This window comes from Mustela nivalis (genome assembly GCF_964662115.1).
Source record: "Mustela nivalis genome assembly, chromosome: 12".
Classification (NCBI taxonomy): domain Eukaryota; kingdom Metazoa; phylum Chordata; class Mammalia; order Carnivora; family Mustelidae; genus Mustela; species Mustela nivalis.
In genome coordinates, this window is record NC_139031.1 from 77,114,395 (window position 1) to 77,130,319 (window position 15,925).

General features: G+C 37.1%; 1 protein-coding gene across 8 annotated transcripts in view; it reads left to right on the forward strand.

Annotated features, from left to right (window-relative positions):
- Positions 1–15,925, forward strand: part of PCLO (piccolo presynaptic cytomatrix protein) — a 407,515-nt gene that overhangs the window by 23,338 nt on the left and 368,252 nt on the right. For all 8 annotated transcript variants that reach the window (XR_014300995.1, XM_082692496.1, XM_082692497.1 and 5 more), the window contains exon 3: positions 4,696–6,096. Coding sequence is in view for 7 of the 8 variants with exons in the window: in XM_082692496.1 (XP_082548622.1) it covers positions 4,696–6,096 (1,401 nt within the window). In the remaining variant the exon portion in view is untranslated. The remainder of the gene's footprint in view (positions 1–4,695; positions 6,097–15,925) is intronic.

The following is a 15,925-nucleotide window of genomic DNA, read 5'->3' on the forward strand; positions in this document are numbered from 1 at the left end:
AAGTGTCTGAGGAAGTGATGGTAATAAATTAAGGTTCATTTCTGCTCAGACTTAGAAATAAGTGTTTAATTTTGGAAGTGAAACAGGCAGTTATTGCCTTGAGGTGTGGAAAATATGTATGGTTAGTGGGTATGGTGATTATGAGGGACTTTTGAGTTTGACTCAAAATGGGGATAGGTTGTTCATGGCGTGCAACCAGAAAACGAAGGCAGCAGCGTGTCCTATAAACTGTGTAAACAGTGGGAATTAGCAGAGTAAATACAGGAAAGCTGTAGCTTGAAGAGCACAAACATTTTCAGTTAATTTATTTAATTCAAAACAGCTCAAAACTGTGGGCATCTGTCATGCTTAAAGGCTTAGTTAGACCCCAGGGCATCAGTGGAAAGACTACTACCGGGAAGTCCTTACTGTTTGTTACTTACTGTCTTTGGGGGATATAGACCTGAAAATAGATTGATGATAAAAGTACTAGCATTTTACATTTCAAAATGATATATTTTGAAGTTCTTGCAAAAGATTAACTTCATTTCACAGTTCTGGGAGAGGCATTGAGTTGCAAGGGGAAGTAGTTATAGTCAACCAGCCCCTTCTGTGTTTAGTGATTTTACGCAGATGATCTTTTTGTGAGGGTATAAAGAATCTAGACAATGACAAAGGCCAAGTGAGGGGGGGTTGGCTTTGGAAATGTGAAAAGAGATATGGGAAATTACCTTTCACAAGCAGTGCAGACATACTTGAGGAATAATTGAGAATGTAGGGAAGATACCACAGGATTTCTCATTCTGATGACTGAGAGGAGAAAGGTGCTGTTATCATTCATTTCTCACCCTGCTGGCATGGTGGAAGACAAGGCCCCCCGGAAAAGTGCAAGGTGGTTTCTGATGCTGGGGCAGCTTGTGGACTTTTTCATTTTCTCAATTTATAGGAAGTTTGCTTTTGTTTTTGTTTTTCAGTTGAATCAGGGAATTGCAAATGCTTCTGTTTTCAGTGCTAGATTGTTAAGCGCTGAGATAAAAATCATTTCTAGTTGCAACAGATTTGGCCAGTAGAATTAAATATAAAAGGAGGCTCTTTCTAAAAAAAAAAAAAAAAATCCTAAGAGGATAAAAAGCTTTTCATATTGTGTTTGCTGCAATGATTTTAAGCCATATTCTAGCAGCGAGGAGGAACACTGAGGGGTCAAAATGGCTGTTACGTGTTTTTATCAAAATGAAGAAAATGTGGTCATTAAAGGGACAAAAGATGGGGCCATGGAGTCTGTTCAGAAGAGGGGTATGCTAAGAGAAAAGCAGAATTCTTCTCTGGAGAGGCAGTGATTTGGGTTTTCTCCCTCTCTTCCCAACTCTTCCCTGTGTCATTACATAGAAACAAGGTCATATACATTTATAAAATACAAGGAGACATTTGGTTTTGGAATAAGGGCACTAGAAAATGTAATTCCCACTACTAGTGTAAATGATGCATTTGGTATGCTGTGGTAGTCTTCTGATTTTACAGTGGTTTGAAAATGGAATGAGAGCCTAGGTAGGCTCGCTACACGTGAAGCTCCGAAGTTCACATCCGAGGAAGTATTCAGTGGGGAGGGTGTGAGAAAGTTTCCTGTCAGGAAGAAAGGAAAAAGTAGTCATCACAGTATCATCAGATACTTAGTCCATATCTATAATCTTCAAGTTATATGTTAACTTGTTTCTTATCTGGCTTTTACTACAGTGTAGTCTCCAGAAGGATGGAGATACTTGTCTCTTAATCTGTGCTCTGTGCCAAGTAGAAGTTGCTCAATAAATACTTGAATAAAGAAATGAATAGGTGGCTTGGGTGCCTGGGTGGCTCAGTCGGTTGAGAGTCATACTCTTGGTTTCAGCTCAGGTCATGACCTCAGAGGAATGAGATTGAGTGCTGCATTGGGCTCTGTGCTCAGTGGAGAGAGTCTGCTTGAGAATCTACCTCTCCTTATGCCCCTCCCCTCCATGTTCTCTCTCCCTCAAATAAATAAACCTTAAAACAAACAAACAAACAAAGAAACAGGTGGGGGGGCCTGGCTGACTCAGTCAGTGGAACATGAGACTTGATCTCGAGTTGTGAGTTCAAAAAATAATTAAAAAGGAATAGGTGAATGAATTTTGCTTCTGCTTTGGTTATAACACTCATCAAAAAGATTAAGAGCAGCTAACTATAATGCAAGTCAGTAACCCCAAGGATTTATAATTTATTGTGGTTAACGTAGATGCACATCTCATAATGTTTTACAGGAAAAAAAAATCAGTGACAGAGCATAGGTAAAGAATTATGCTTTTAATTACATTTTCTTTTGTCTGCATAATTATGAGGTGATGTATCATTTAAGGTTGTGGAAAAATACAAATGAGCAAAAATGAACAGTACAACAGCAGAAGTGACATTGACAGTAGGGGAGATGGTCAAGTAGGTTAAAGTTTATTTATGAAGGAGTTTATGTCCATCAAGAAGGGGGTAAAGTAGAGTGAAAGTTTCCTTACACTCTAGCTCACCTTTCATCGGGGTACTGGCATAAGTAGTAATTGCTTATGTTTTGGAATTCAGATATTTATATAATAAAAAGTTATTTTGTGAAATGCCTCAAACATACAGAAAAGTAAATATTAAAAAATATTGCAGGTACACAGATACTCAATACCCTTACTGAAAGCAAATGTAATGAACACTTTCTACCCATTTAAACAAATGTTTTAATTTTTCTTCATTTCACATTTTAAAACAGAAATATAACATGTTAGAGTTGACAATCTCTTTAACCTTCTCTAAACAAAAGTTTGCTTTCCCTGGGATTGCAAAATAAGCCCTTTTATACAAATGCATGAGTTTAAATGATTCAGTGTGCTTTTTTACTTTTAAAGCCATTATATTAAGAAAGTCATTCAATAAAGTTTTGTTCTCTTACTAAAACAGCTTCACAGTATAAACTATTAAATGACAAAAGTTTTTAAGAGTTTAGGAAAGACTATTTCAATTTCTTTTCAAAAGGAAGTTGTTTGCCCATAAGGAACATGCTTTTTGCCAGCCTAGCACTTCATACTTTTATACTGTGGAAAACTTTTCTGGTAACTCTGTTCCACATATTTAGTTGTTCACCATTAGACTTCTGTACAGAGAATCGCAGTGCTGAACTGGTAAAATTGGTTATTTTGGTTGGAGAAGATTGTATCATACAGAATTTGATGTTCTGAATTACTTTGGAAATATTTAAAATTTTGTATAATATGCACATATTATTTTGGAATTTAAAGAAGGTGAATGCCAAACATAGGTACTTTTATTTATCTTTTTATTATTTATTTATTTTTTTAATTTAAATTCAATTAGCTAACATTAGTTTTTGATTAGTGTTCAAGTGCTCATCCCATCATGTGCCCTCCTTAGTGCCCATCACCTAGTTACCCTGTTCCCCTACCCATCTCCCTTTACACAACCCTCAGTTTGTTTCCCAGAGTCAGGAGTCTCTGATGGTTTGTCTCTCTCTGTTTTTTTCCCATTTAGTTTTGCCTCCCTTACCTCTGCGCTATACCTTATATTCTACATATGAGTCAAACCGTATGGTAATTGTCTTTCTCTGATACACTTATGCTATCCACAGATACTTTTAAATTATGTTCTAAAATAAGTATCCAATTCAGCATCTCTTTATAATTGGTGCAACATGAAATGAACAGATGTACTTACTCCTATACCTGTGTTTATATATGTGTTGTTTATCTCACATCTATATATATCTCCCCAGTTGAATAAGTATATTGCTTCCTTAAACTGCTCTTTCTAGTATATTCATAAAATTATAAGGAAACAATAGTTCCTCTGTTAAATCATGCTATTATTTGTGATAATTTGAAGAGATGCCATTGGTTTTTTTTCATTTTCCTAACAGAGAATGTTCTCTTTCTAACCCAGTGTGGCTAACAATTTTTGTTTTCACACATTTGATTATGTCGCCTTGGAGGGGAAAGTAATGCTCTGCTAATTTAAGAAATTAGCAACGTGTTAATAATTTGACAGGCTTACACTGGGTTGTGTAACTAAAAACTGTATATGAGCCACCAATAGAAAAAATATCTAATGGAAGTAATTTCTGGACGCTAATTTGTTATAATTCATCTTTTTATGATACAGTGTTTCCTATTTCTGTGATTACAAACTTACAGTAAATCAGGGGCAAAGAATAACAAAATTACGGGTGCCTGGGTAGCTCAATTGGTTTAGCAAGCAGCTGCCTTCGGCTCAGCTCATGATCCCAGTGTCCTGATATGGAGCTCCACATTGGGCTCCCTGCTCAGTGGGAAGTCTACTTCACCCCCTCCCTCTGCTGCTCCCCCCTGCTTGTGTTCTTTCACTCGCACTCTTTCTTTCTTCCAAATAAATAAATAAAATCTTCAAAAAAATCCACAAAATAAAATTAACATTAGAAAAAAATACAACTTTATGTTCATTTTTACTTTTTAGTTTTCCAAAAAATATAGAGTGCTTAATTCTCTGAGGTTCACTACTTATATTTCTGTGTAATTAACATTATAATATTTTAATATAAATTAAGTAAAATAATTTGGGATCTATATATTTCAAGTGAGGAGTGACATAGTTTCCAACGGTACCATGCATTTTTTAAAATTATGTTTTTGTGTCTTCACATTGTTACTGTCTCTGACCATTATTTCATATTATTTCTAGATAAAAGAGTGGCTCTGTTTAAACTGTCAGATGAAAAGAGCTCTAGGAGGTGATCTGGCTCCAGTTCCACTATCCCCTCAGCCTAAACCGAAGACTGCCCCCGTGACTCCTCCATCCGCAGTGAGCAAACCGTCCCCACAGCCACAGCAGACTTCTCCAAAGAAGGATACTGTACCCAAACAGGATCTCTCAAAGGCCCCTGAGGCTAAAAAGCCCCCACCACTAGTGAAACAACCAACCATTCACGGATCCCCCCCAGTTGCAGCCAAGCAGCCTCCTGTGGCTGAGTCTTCATCCAAGCCAACCCTTCCCAAGGAGCCTTCGGTCCCATCTGAGCAGGCAAAGGTCCCCATGGCTGAGGATAAACCAAAGCAGCCCAAGACAGTGAAACCAGCCACAGATGTGTCTTCAGCACCAACAGCAGCAAAACCTGATACTCCAAGCTCTAAAGTACAGTTGGAGGATCAACAGATAACAGCCCCTCCTCCAAAAACAGATGCTGCCAAACCCTCACAGAGTTTTCCACCAATGGGAGAAAAAGTCACCCCCATCGATTCTAAAGTCATACCCCGACCTGCATCAGATTCAAAAATTCTTTCACACCCTGGGCCTAGTTCAGAGACTAAAGGTCAAAAGCAAGTTGATTCAGTTCAAAAGAGGGAAGAACCCAAGAAAGCACAAACCAAAATGAGTCCGAAGCCAGATGCCAAGCCAATGCCAAAAGGGTCGCCTCCAGCCCCAGGCCCACGACCTACCACTGGCCAAACTGCCCCCCCATCTCAGCAGCCTCCAAAGCCTCAGGAGCAGTCAAGACGCTTCAGTCTGAATCTGGGAAGTATTACTGATGCCCCCAGGTCACAGCCCACGACGCCTCAAGAAACTGTGACTGGAAAACTCTTTGGATTTGGAGCATCGATCTTCAGCCAGGCATCAAATTTGATCTCCACCGCAGGCCAGCCTGGGTCTCAGTCTCAGAGCGGGCCTGGGGCCCCGACAAAACAAGGCCCTCCTCCTCCACAACCACCTCCTCAGGGGCCACCGAAAGCCACAGGTCAGGGGCCACCAGCACCTGCAAAGGTTATCCCTGTGAAAAAAGAAACGAAAGCTCCAGTGGCTGAAAAATTAGAGCCCAAAGCTGAACAAGTTCCAACCGTAAAAAGAGCAGAAACTGAAAAGAAGCCTCCACTTGTTAAGGATAGCAAACCTTCAGCAGCAGAGCCTCAAACGCCTGTCCTAACGCCCAAGGTGGAGAAGACTCCCAAACCAGAATCAACCTGTCCTCTCTGCAAAACTGAACTCAATGTCGGTTCAAAGGAGCCTCCTAACTTCAATACTTGCACGGAATGCAAGAATCAAGTGTGTAATCTCTGTGGATTTAACCCTACACCACACTTGACAGAGGTAAGCAATTTATATATTACTTACGGAGATGAGCATATCATGTTTATTTTGAAGTATTTTGGTAGCTGAATTTCTGAGCAAAAAATGCCCCCCTAAAACAAAAATAGCCATTTCTAGAAAGAAGGTTTATCAATATTGATGGCACAGTTGAAGTTTCAATTACTTATTACAGGTCTTATTTCTTATTAAAAGTTCATGTAATTAAATATTTTCTCGATTATGCACCAGAATTAAGAAGGTTAAATAAGCTGACAATTTAAAATAACAATTATCCCAATTCTTTGTGCAGTCAAATGCTCTACCACTGAGCTATATCCCCATCCCAATTCTTTGTGAATGAAAGACATGTAGCTTTGGAGTACCGTCTGGTTTTCACTTATTCACACCAAGTAGTAGTTGTAATTTACTGTTCCCATGATCTTCGGTCCTTCCTGCTTCTACTACCTTGGAGAAAGTTTTGGTTGCTTACAGATCCATAAAGAACATGAATTTGTTATGTTACAAACACTCTTAAGCACTTAGTGTAAGTTAATAATATTGACTACTAGAAAACAGTGGTTTGAACTTATTAGGTCTAGACTTCTTATAATTCTCTTTGAGCTATTATTTGCCATAAATATAATAGAGAACTTTCAGAAGAAGTGTGCAAAAAAAAAAAACCAAAAATAAATGCAAAACAAAAACAGATACATGGGTTTCAGTGACTGATGTCAAGGAACTGTGTTTCTTAATTTTTTTCTTAATGGGGTGATGAGACATTTTCTCCATGGTGTAAATGACCAAAACATAGATGGGCAAATTTCTACCTATTAGAGTTATAAAAGAATGCATCTGTAAACATTATGGATGTGTTTGGCTGTTAGAATATTTACATCTTGGGAAACTGAGGGGTTAAATGATTATTGCTGGCTTAGATGTTTAATAGACTTTTTTGGGATTGAATTTTAAATAATTGTTGTTTTTACACAAATCAGAAATACTTAAGGATTATTTTTTTCACTCTCTTTGATTTTGCAATTCATTGGAATAGAAAAATTGAATAGATTTTAGCAACTATACAGAAGGAGGTTTAGAGATTCTTAGTGTTGTTTTTGAGTTAAAATTTTTTAGAGAACAAATTACACATTTTTTTATTTTTTACTTTTAAAAGGCGTTAGGTTGCTTTGAAATAATGAGCATCAAGTGAAAGCGTTTTTTCTACAGACCTAAGCAGATTTTTATCATCTTTATCTGTGAAGAATAGAGTTAACGGAGAACCATTTTAAAGGCAGATAAAATTTGGTTTCCCTCAGCACTTCATGAGTGGTAACAACTATAATTATTACTTACAGTGGTTTGGATTCATTGCAAAAGCAAAACAAAAAGCAAATCTTAAATTTCTCCCATATATTTAGGAGAGTTGTTTTTGGTTGTGTATTCATGAAGCAGAAAATTTTGGTTTTACCATTACAATTGTACTTATTTCATAGACTTAGAGAATTTTGCCCTTTAATGAGGAGCTGATGGTGTCAACACAGTACAGTTTAATAGCTATAAAACAAATGGCATCACTAAAAACAAAACAATGTCTACATTTGAAAAGTATTTTGGCACACTAAAAGAAAAGTGTAGTGTGGAGGGAGGATTGTGTGTGTGCATTTTTGTATATGTATATATTTGGACCACAGTAATTATGAGAATCCAGTCAGTGTCTGGAGGTATGAAATGAGAGCCCTTGGGTAGAAAGGTGATAAACTTTTTAGGAAAATCTTTGGTTTTCTTTGTGTTGGTAAAATTATAATTTGGGGAGGTGCTCATTTGAAAAGGAGATTTCTTAAAGCACAGAATTTCCTAGGCCCTGTGTGAAATTTCAGTAGTTTGAAAATATAAGTGGTCTCAAGTATTCAAGTGGTTTAGGTGAAATCCTATTTTAAATATCACCACTGGGATCACTGTTACTCAGAGTATTTTGGTGTGTGGTAATTTATTTGAATTTGGAAGATGTTTCAGAGGAGGAAAAAAAAAATGATATAACAAAAACAGTTGTCTAGTGTTCCTACCTTAACTGAATGTGCTAATCCTGTGAAGTTTTGAGTTAGTAGAAGGTCTTAGTACCCTCCAGCCTTTAGGTAAAGTCCATTGGCTGCCTTGTATCAAGGGAGTGAATGATGTTGGTTGAGTGATTCAGTATTCACATACCCCAAAGGACTTGAGAGGGTGGGCACAAGGAGTTAGTTTAAAAGAGAGGCACATTGTGTTTGCATGTGTGTATGCATACGTACACATACACTTCTAGAAAATCTTAAGTACGATTTACAGGCTTAGTTTATGATGCTCTCTGAGAGTTCTTACTACTAATCTTTCTTCACTTCCTTCAGTTAGGAGCGATTAGTGAAGCACCTTCTCCATGATCCTTGCTTTATTTCTATGCTTTCTGCATTCTGCTTGTGATTTTTATTTTTTGTTAACCTCCTATTTTATGCTTTTTTCTTATAGCTTTAGGGGGCACATTCAGAAAATACTCAGACTTTATACCTGCAATGCAAAGAAGTGGTATTTCTAAGAAAGGAATCAACTTCGTCCGTTTATTTTTACTAACAAGGCACATTTAACTCTGTATTGTAAGCCTCTGCTTCTACTCTACCTTATCACTGCGAGGCAGGTCTTTTCCTCCCGGTACGACTCTGCCTTCCCCTTTTGCTGTTCTGTTTCTCTGGTGGCAAGAAGAGCTGGTTATGGTTAGTCATGAGTTCGGGAGCTATGGAGAGAGGACTTCCCCCTCCCCCGCCTATTTATCAAACACACCTGTCTCTTAGGTTGCTTCCTGTTTCTCATACACAGCATCCCCCTCAACACCTGAGTTGTGCCAAGGGCTGCCTGCAGGGCCCTGGGGTGTAGCCAGGCTTCAGCCTGAGCCTCACGGTTTAACTCTTTGATGCCAAGTTTGTATAAGTGGCACCATAATCCAGTAGCCTCTGATAGCAAGGAAGAAGTCTCTTAGGCTTTAACTTTGGCCAACTCAGAGAATAATTTATCTTAGAGTTTTAAAAGCAGCAGCAAGGCTTTTGGAAAAAGCTGGTTTTAAAGAATTTGGAAGCATCCTGAGTAAACAGCCTAAAACTGACAATCAGTTTACCTAGTGAATTTTAATAATTCTGGTTCAGCTCAAATGCAAAAAGGACTCATAGTTACTCATTGTGGGTGTTGATGTTACTGTTTGTACTGTACCTTCCAAAAGTAATTTTTTACTATGGGAATAAAACTTAAGATTACATTTCCTCATGTTTCAGGAAGTTCTAAGGGTCATAGTTTTGCTTTGTTAGTAAGATAATTATGCAGGGTGTGAGCGATGCAGGAATAGCTAGCATTTATTTGTCACTAGGCAACAGATGGGCCTTTTGAGCCAATTAAGACCCAGTGGTGTAACTGGGATCCCTTCAGATCTTTGGTCTCTTGCTGGGGTGGCTTCAGTCTTCTCTGTCACACCCTCAAGGAAAGCCTCATGGGCATGCGTTGATTTCTTAGTTTGACAAACATGTATCTTGCTTTCGTTTTAAAAATCATTACTTAGTACATTAAAAATCATATACCTCATACTAAAAAAGTGCCTAAGTGCACACACACACACACACAATTAAAAGCTGAAAGAATGATAAATCAATTTAGTCAAAATAATTCTATGAATAATTGTTTTCAAAAGAGTTACTAAACAGAGATACGCATTCTGTGTGAATATTTCTGACATGCGTGACAGAAAGGGACACTGATAGTACTTTATAACTTATGTGAGAGAGTTGACAAGTTCGTGGCTTGAAACAAAATTTTTGGTTTTTAATTTTTAGGAGAATTTGACCTGTTGCTTTTTTATTAAGTAATATTTTGTCAGAACAAACAAATTTGGATTTAAGATAAACTTTTGTTAAAATAAATTTAAAGTACTTTCTCCATTAGTCTTCTATGCATTTTTATGTGGTTAATATTCTATCTGGTAGTTCTGTATTCAGTCTAACGTATGATTATACTATTTCCTCACATGATTAAAGACTTTGTGCCTGTTATTAAAATGATTATTAATTTTTTGATACATGGGTATATGTTTTTTCATACACATTTTTCTCACATTGGGTATTTAAACGGTTCCATTTTTTTCATTATAAATAAGATGAATGTTTTTGGACTGATATTTTGTATTTTTAACTGTTTCCCAGGGAAAGTTTATTAGTACTAATGTTACTGAATCAAGGGACTAGGACCCTGAAGTATCAGGTTATCTTTGGAGATAAGATAACGTTTGACATCCCCACCACAGGTGTCATGATTCCCTTCTAACTGCAGCTTCTCCATTCTCAAAAAAAAAAAAAAAAAAACAAAAAAAACCACTGAAATTGATATTTGCTAATTTGGAAGTCTAAAATTGCTATATATCATTTTTTTGATTTGTACTTCTTTGATTACCAGAAAGGTTATTTGGATATTACAGGTAAATAGACAATTCTCATTAGGATCCAGGCAAAACATTGTGTAGGGATTATGGGAAAAGGTAAACTGCTGTCACTGTTGATGGTTTGGTTTTTTGTTTGTTTTTGTTTTTGTTTTTGCATCAGGCTGGTATTTGACGGCATTTTTTTGACAGCAATCTTGTTGGATATGTTTTACAGTGATTTTAGATATCAGGCAAATAGATGTCAGAACAGGGCAGCTATCAAACTGTAGAGGTGGAATTCAGAGGCTGAGCCAGTGGGCTCTCTCCCGTTCTATATGTGAGTAACCTAGGGAACTGGATGGCCATTGCCCCTTGTTCTGTCCTCTCTTACCTATAAGTTGGGTCAGTTGGTAATGACCAGGACTTCCATACCAACACATTTGCTAGCATGTACATGAAAGCCAGGAAACATTCGGGACCCATGGAATAGTTGTGGCTATGTTAGGTAGTTGGACCTAGAAGAATGGGCACATTGAGATGTTCAGAAGCGTAGAGGTCAGCATCATTGCGTCCTTTTTCTTTCCAGAGAAGTCCACCCCTGGTCACCATTTATGGGTGGAAGAAATGACTGAATGACAAAATGATGTCCCTACTTTCATGTATAGTGAGTGTGAGGACATAAAACATTCTTGCTCCAGCTGCAGGAAATACTGTTGTATTTCCGGCAGTGAATACAAAGACTTTACTCCATGAAAATGATGACCATCTAAGTGTTCCATTGGTGGTAGTGGTGGTTGTTGATCTTTGCTTCTACCAACATTTCTGTACAGCCTCTTCCGTTACTTTCCCAGGACTGGGATTGCTGGACCATAGGTTATCTATACCTTAAACTTGTTCTCTAGGGTGGTTGTCCCAGTTTATATTCTGGCCAACTTATACATGCTGCTATTTCTCTAGAGATGCCTTGTCTGATAAGATAGTCACTGGATGGATGTGGCTAATGAGCCCTGTGGCTAACTAAATTAGGATTCTCTTAAGTGCAAAAAGACACATTGGATTTCAAAAACTGAGTATGAAGAATGTAAAATATCTCCCTGATAATTTTATGTTGATTGCTGTTGTGTAAGACTTTCCATCTGTAAATATTGCTATTACTACTGCCTTTTCATCATGTAAGCTCTGGGGCTGCCTATGCCCATGCATTGTGATATAGTGTGGTATAGGATGTATTTCTTTCTCTCTATACAAGAGAAATGCCAATATTATTAGGTTTATAGCTCTCTGATTATCTTTGGCAGAGTTCATTTTCCTTAGGTTACCCAAGATAGCTGGTTCTTTTTGCATGCTCTACTGAGCAGATAGTTCTCAGGGCTCTCACCATCAAGAGACACACACTACTGATGCCTGGTCTGGTCTGGTTCAAGGATCACTGTTCTCAGGTGCTGCTACCCATCATTAAGAAATATAATTGGAAAAAAGAAGAAAAAGGAAATATCTGTTCTATTGACTAGCATAATGTGGCCATGTCTTCAGGTCAGGACATTTTCTCTACTGATCTCTCTGGTTCCAGATGTTTTCTCTCTCACGTCTTTTCAGAACTTTAGAGTTTATTTATATTCTTCCTGTGGTTTTGGTAAAAATCATCTATATTTGGGTCAGTTGCTACTAGGAAACTCAGCAATACAAAATACTAGAATTCACGTCATTTGGTCCACTATTTTCTCCCTTTCTTTTTTTGATGACCACGTATTTTACTTCTAAAACTCTATTCCAGGGGTGCCTGGGTGGCTCAGTGGGTTAGGCCTCTGCCCTTGGCTTGGGTCATAATCTTGGGGTCTGGAGATGAAGCCCCGCATCGGGCTCTCTGCTTAGCAGGGAGCCTGCTTCCCCCCGGAAAACCTGCTCTGGCTACTTGTGATCTCTGTTTCTCTCTCTCTCTCTCTGTCAGGTAAATAAATAAAATCTTAAAAAAAAAAACAAAACAAAACCCTCTATTCCAGTAATTTGAGGGCCACCTGGATGATTTGGTTGATTAAGCTGCCTACTCTTGATTTCTGCTCAGGTCATGATCTTGGGGTCGTGGGATTGAGCCCCACATTGGACTGCATGCTCAGCATGGAGTCTGCTTAAGATTCTCTCTCTCTCTCTTTACCCCTCCACCTCTCTGTGCACAGATGCTCTTTCTCAAATAAATAAATACATGGAAAAAATAAAACTCTATTCCAATAATCTGAATTACAGAAGTAGTATTCCCTATAACAATCCATAGGATACTGAAGTGTCTGAAGAGAAATGAGTAGCTTCCTCCCCACCATGTACTTCATATTAATGACACAGTATCTATTTAGACCATCTTTTTCTTTTTCTTTTTTTGCTTTTCATTTTTAAAATTTTTAATTGATGTATCATTGACAGGTAATATCAAATTAGTTTCAGGTATACAGCATAGTCATTCAACAATTACATACATTATGAAATGCTCAGCACAGTAAGTGTATTGCAGTATTATTTTTTTTTAAAGATTTTATTTATTTATTTGACAGACAGAGATTACAAGTAGACAGAGAAGCAGGCAGAAAGAGAGGAAGGGAAGCAGGCCCCCTGCTGAGCAGAGAGCCTGATGTGGGACTCGATCCCAGGACCCTGAGATCATGACCCGAGCCGAAGGCAGCGGCTTAACCCACTGAGCCACCCAGGTGCCCCTGAATTGCAGTATTATTGACCATATTCCCCATGCTGCCCTTTTCATCCCCATGGCTTATTTATTTTATAATTGGTAATTTGTGCCCCTTAATCCCCTTTACTCATTTTATCCATTTTCCCACCCCTCCCCTCGGGTAGCCATCAGTTCTCTAAGAGTCTCATTCCTTTTTGTTGCTTATTTGCTCATTTGTTTTGTTAATTAGATTCCACATAAAATGAAATCAAGTGATATTTGTCTTTCTCTGGCTTATTTCACTTAGCATACCCTCTAGGTTCATTATTGTTGTTAAGAATGGTAAGATTTCATTCTTTTTTTTTTTTTTTATGACTGAGAAATATTCCATTGCATGTATATAGCACATCTTTGTTTTCCATTCATCTATGGATGGACCCCTGGGTTACTTACTTATCTTGACTATAGTAAATAATGCTGCAACAAACACAAGGGTACATTTATCAGCGCATATATCAGAATCATATTCAAATTAGTGTTTCTGTATTCTTAGGTTAAATACGCAGTAGTGGAATTACTGGATCATATGGTAATTCTATTTTTAATTTTTTGAGGAACCTCCATACTGTTTTCCAGAGTGGCTGCACCAGTTTGCATTCTCATCAACAGTGCATGAGGGTTCTTTTTTCTTCACATCTTTTTCAACACTTGTTTCTTACATTTTTGTTGTTAGCCATTTTGACAGGTGTGAGGTGATATCTCATTGTGGCTTTGATTTGCACTTCCTGGATGATGAGAGAGGTTGAACATCTTTCCGTGCGTCTCTTGGCCATTTCTGTATCTTTTGGAGAAATGTCTGTTGATATCTTTTGCTATTTGTTATTTGGGTATTGAGTTGTATCAGTTTTTTATATATTTTGGATACTAACCCTTTATTTGATATATCCTTGGCAAATATCTTCTCCTATTCAGTAGGCTTTCTTTTATTTTTATTGATTGCTTTCTTATCTGTGCAGAAGCTTTTTATTTTGATGTAGTCCCAGTTTACTTTTGTGGGGTTTTTTTTCCCCTTGCCTTTGGAAACATATCTAGAAAAATTTTGATATGGCTCATGTCGGAGAAATTGATGCCTCTGCTCTCTTCTGATTTTTATGGTTTTAGGTATCACATTTAGGTCCTTAATACATTTTGAGTTTATTTTTGTGTATGGTATAATAAAGTGATCTACTTTCATGCTTTTGCATGTAGCTGTCCAGTTATCCCAACATCATTGTTGATACTTTCTTTTTCCTATTGCATATTCTTGCCTCTTTTTTTGAAGATTAAATGACTATATAATCATTGGTTTTTCAGGGCTTTCAATTCTGTTTCATTGATCTATGTGTCTTTGTTTGTGCCAGTACCATACTGATCTGATTACTACAGCTTTGTACGTGTATCTTGAAATCTCAATTTGTGATACCTCCAGTTTTGTTATTTTTCAAGATTGCTTTGGCTATTCAGTGTCTTTTGTGGTTTCATAAAACTATTAGGGTTTTTGTTTGTTTGGTTGGTTGGTTCTGTGAAAAATGCTGTTGATATTTTGATAGAGTTTGCATTAAACCAGTAGATTTCTTTGGGTAGTATAGACATTTTAACAATATTTGTTTTCCCAAGTCCATGAACATGGAATATGTTTCCATTTGCATCATTTTCTGTGACTTTCATCAATGTTTGATAATTTTAAAGAACAGGTCTTTAATCTTCTCGGTTAAATTTATTCCTAGGTATTTTATTATTTTTGATGCAATTGTAAATGGAACTCTTTTCTTAATTTCTTTTGCTGCTACTTCATTATAGTGAATAGAAATGGAACATGTTTCTATATATTGATTTTGAATCCTATGACCTTCCTGGATTTATTTACAAGTTCTGATAATTTTTTGGTGGAATCTTTAGGATTTACTATACATAGTACCATGTCATCTGCAAATAGTGGAAGTTTTACTTATTCCTTACCTATTTAGGTGGCTTTTATTTCTTTTTGTCTGATTGTTGTGGCTATGAATTGTAGGACAACATTGAATAAAAGTGGTGAAATTGGATATTCTTGTTTTGTTCCTGATCTTAGGGGTAAAGCTCTCAACTTTTCACTATTAATTATGTTAGTTAATTATGTTTTCATATATGGCTGTTACTATTTTGAGATATGTTTCTTTACTCTGATTTTTAGTATATCCTTTGTCATGTAGTAAATTTCCATTAAAAACCAGTTTACTCTTCTAGAGTCTTTAATTAGTACTGTTCTATATCTAGTCTGTGGGGTCAGTACCTTACTATTTTTATTAGTCTAGTTTTTTTTTAATAAGATTTTTTTTTAATTTATTTATTTGACAGAGAGAGATCACAAGTAGGCAGAGAGGCAGGCAGAGAGAGAGAGAGGAGGAAGCAGGCTCCCTGCTGAGCAGAGAGCCCAATGCAGGACTCGATCCCAGGATCCTGAGATCATGACCTGAGCCGAAGGCAGCGGCTTAACCCACTGAGCCACCCAGGTGCCCTATTAGTCTAGTTTTAATATTTAAAGATATTAAATATCCATGAAAACCTTAATAAAAAGTCTATTGGTTAGAGTGTATATCTGGCTAGGATTTAACTTTTCCTTACTTATAAACTAATAAATTAACTTGTTACTATTTCATAGTTACTCATTCTTGACATGACACTTATGGGTCCGAGACAAAGAACTTTGTTACTCACAGCACAGCAGGCAGCATGAACATCACAGTATTTGC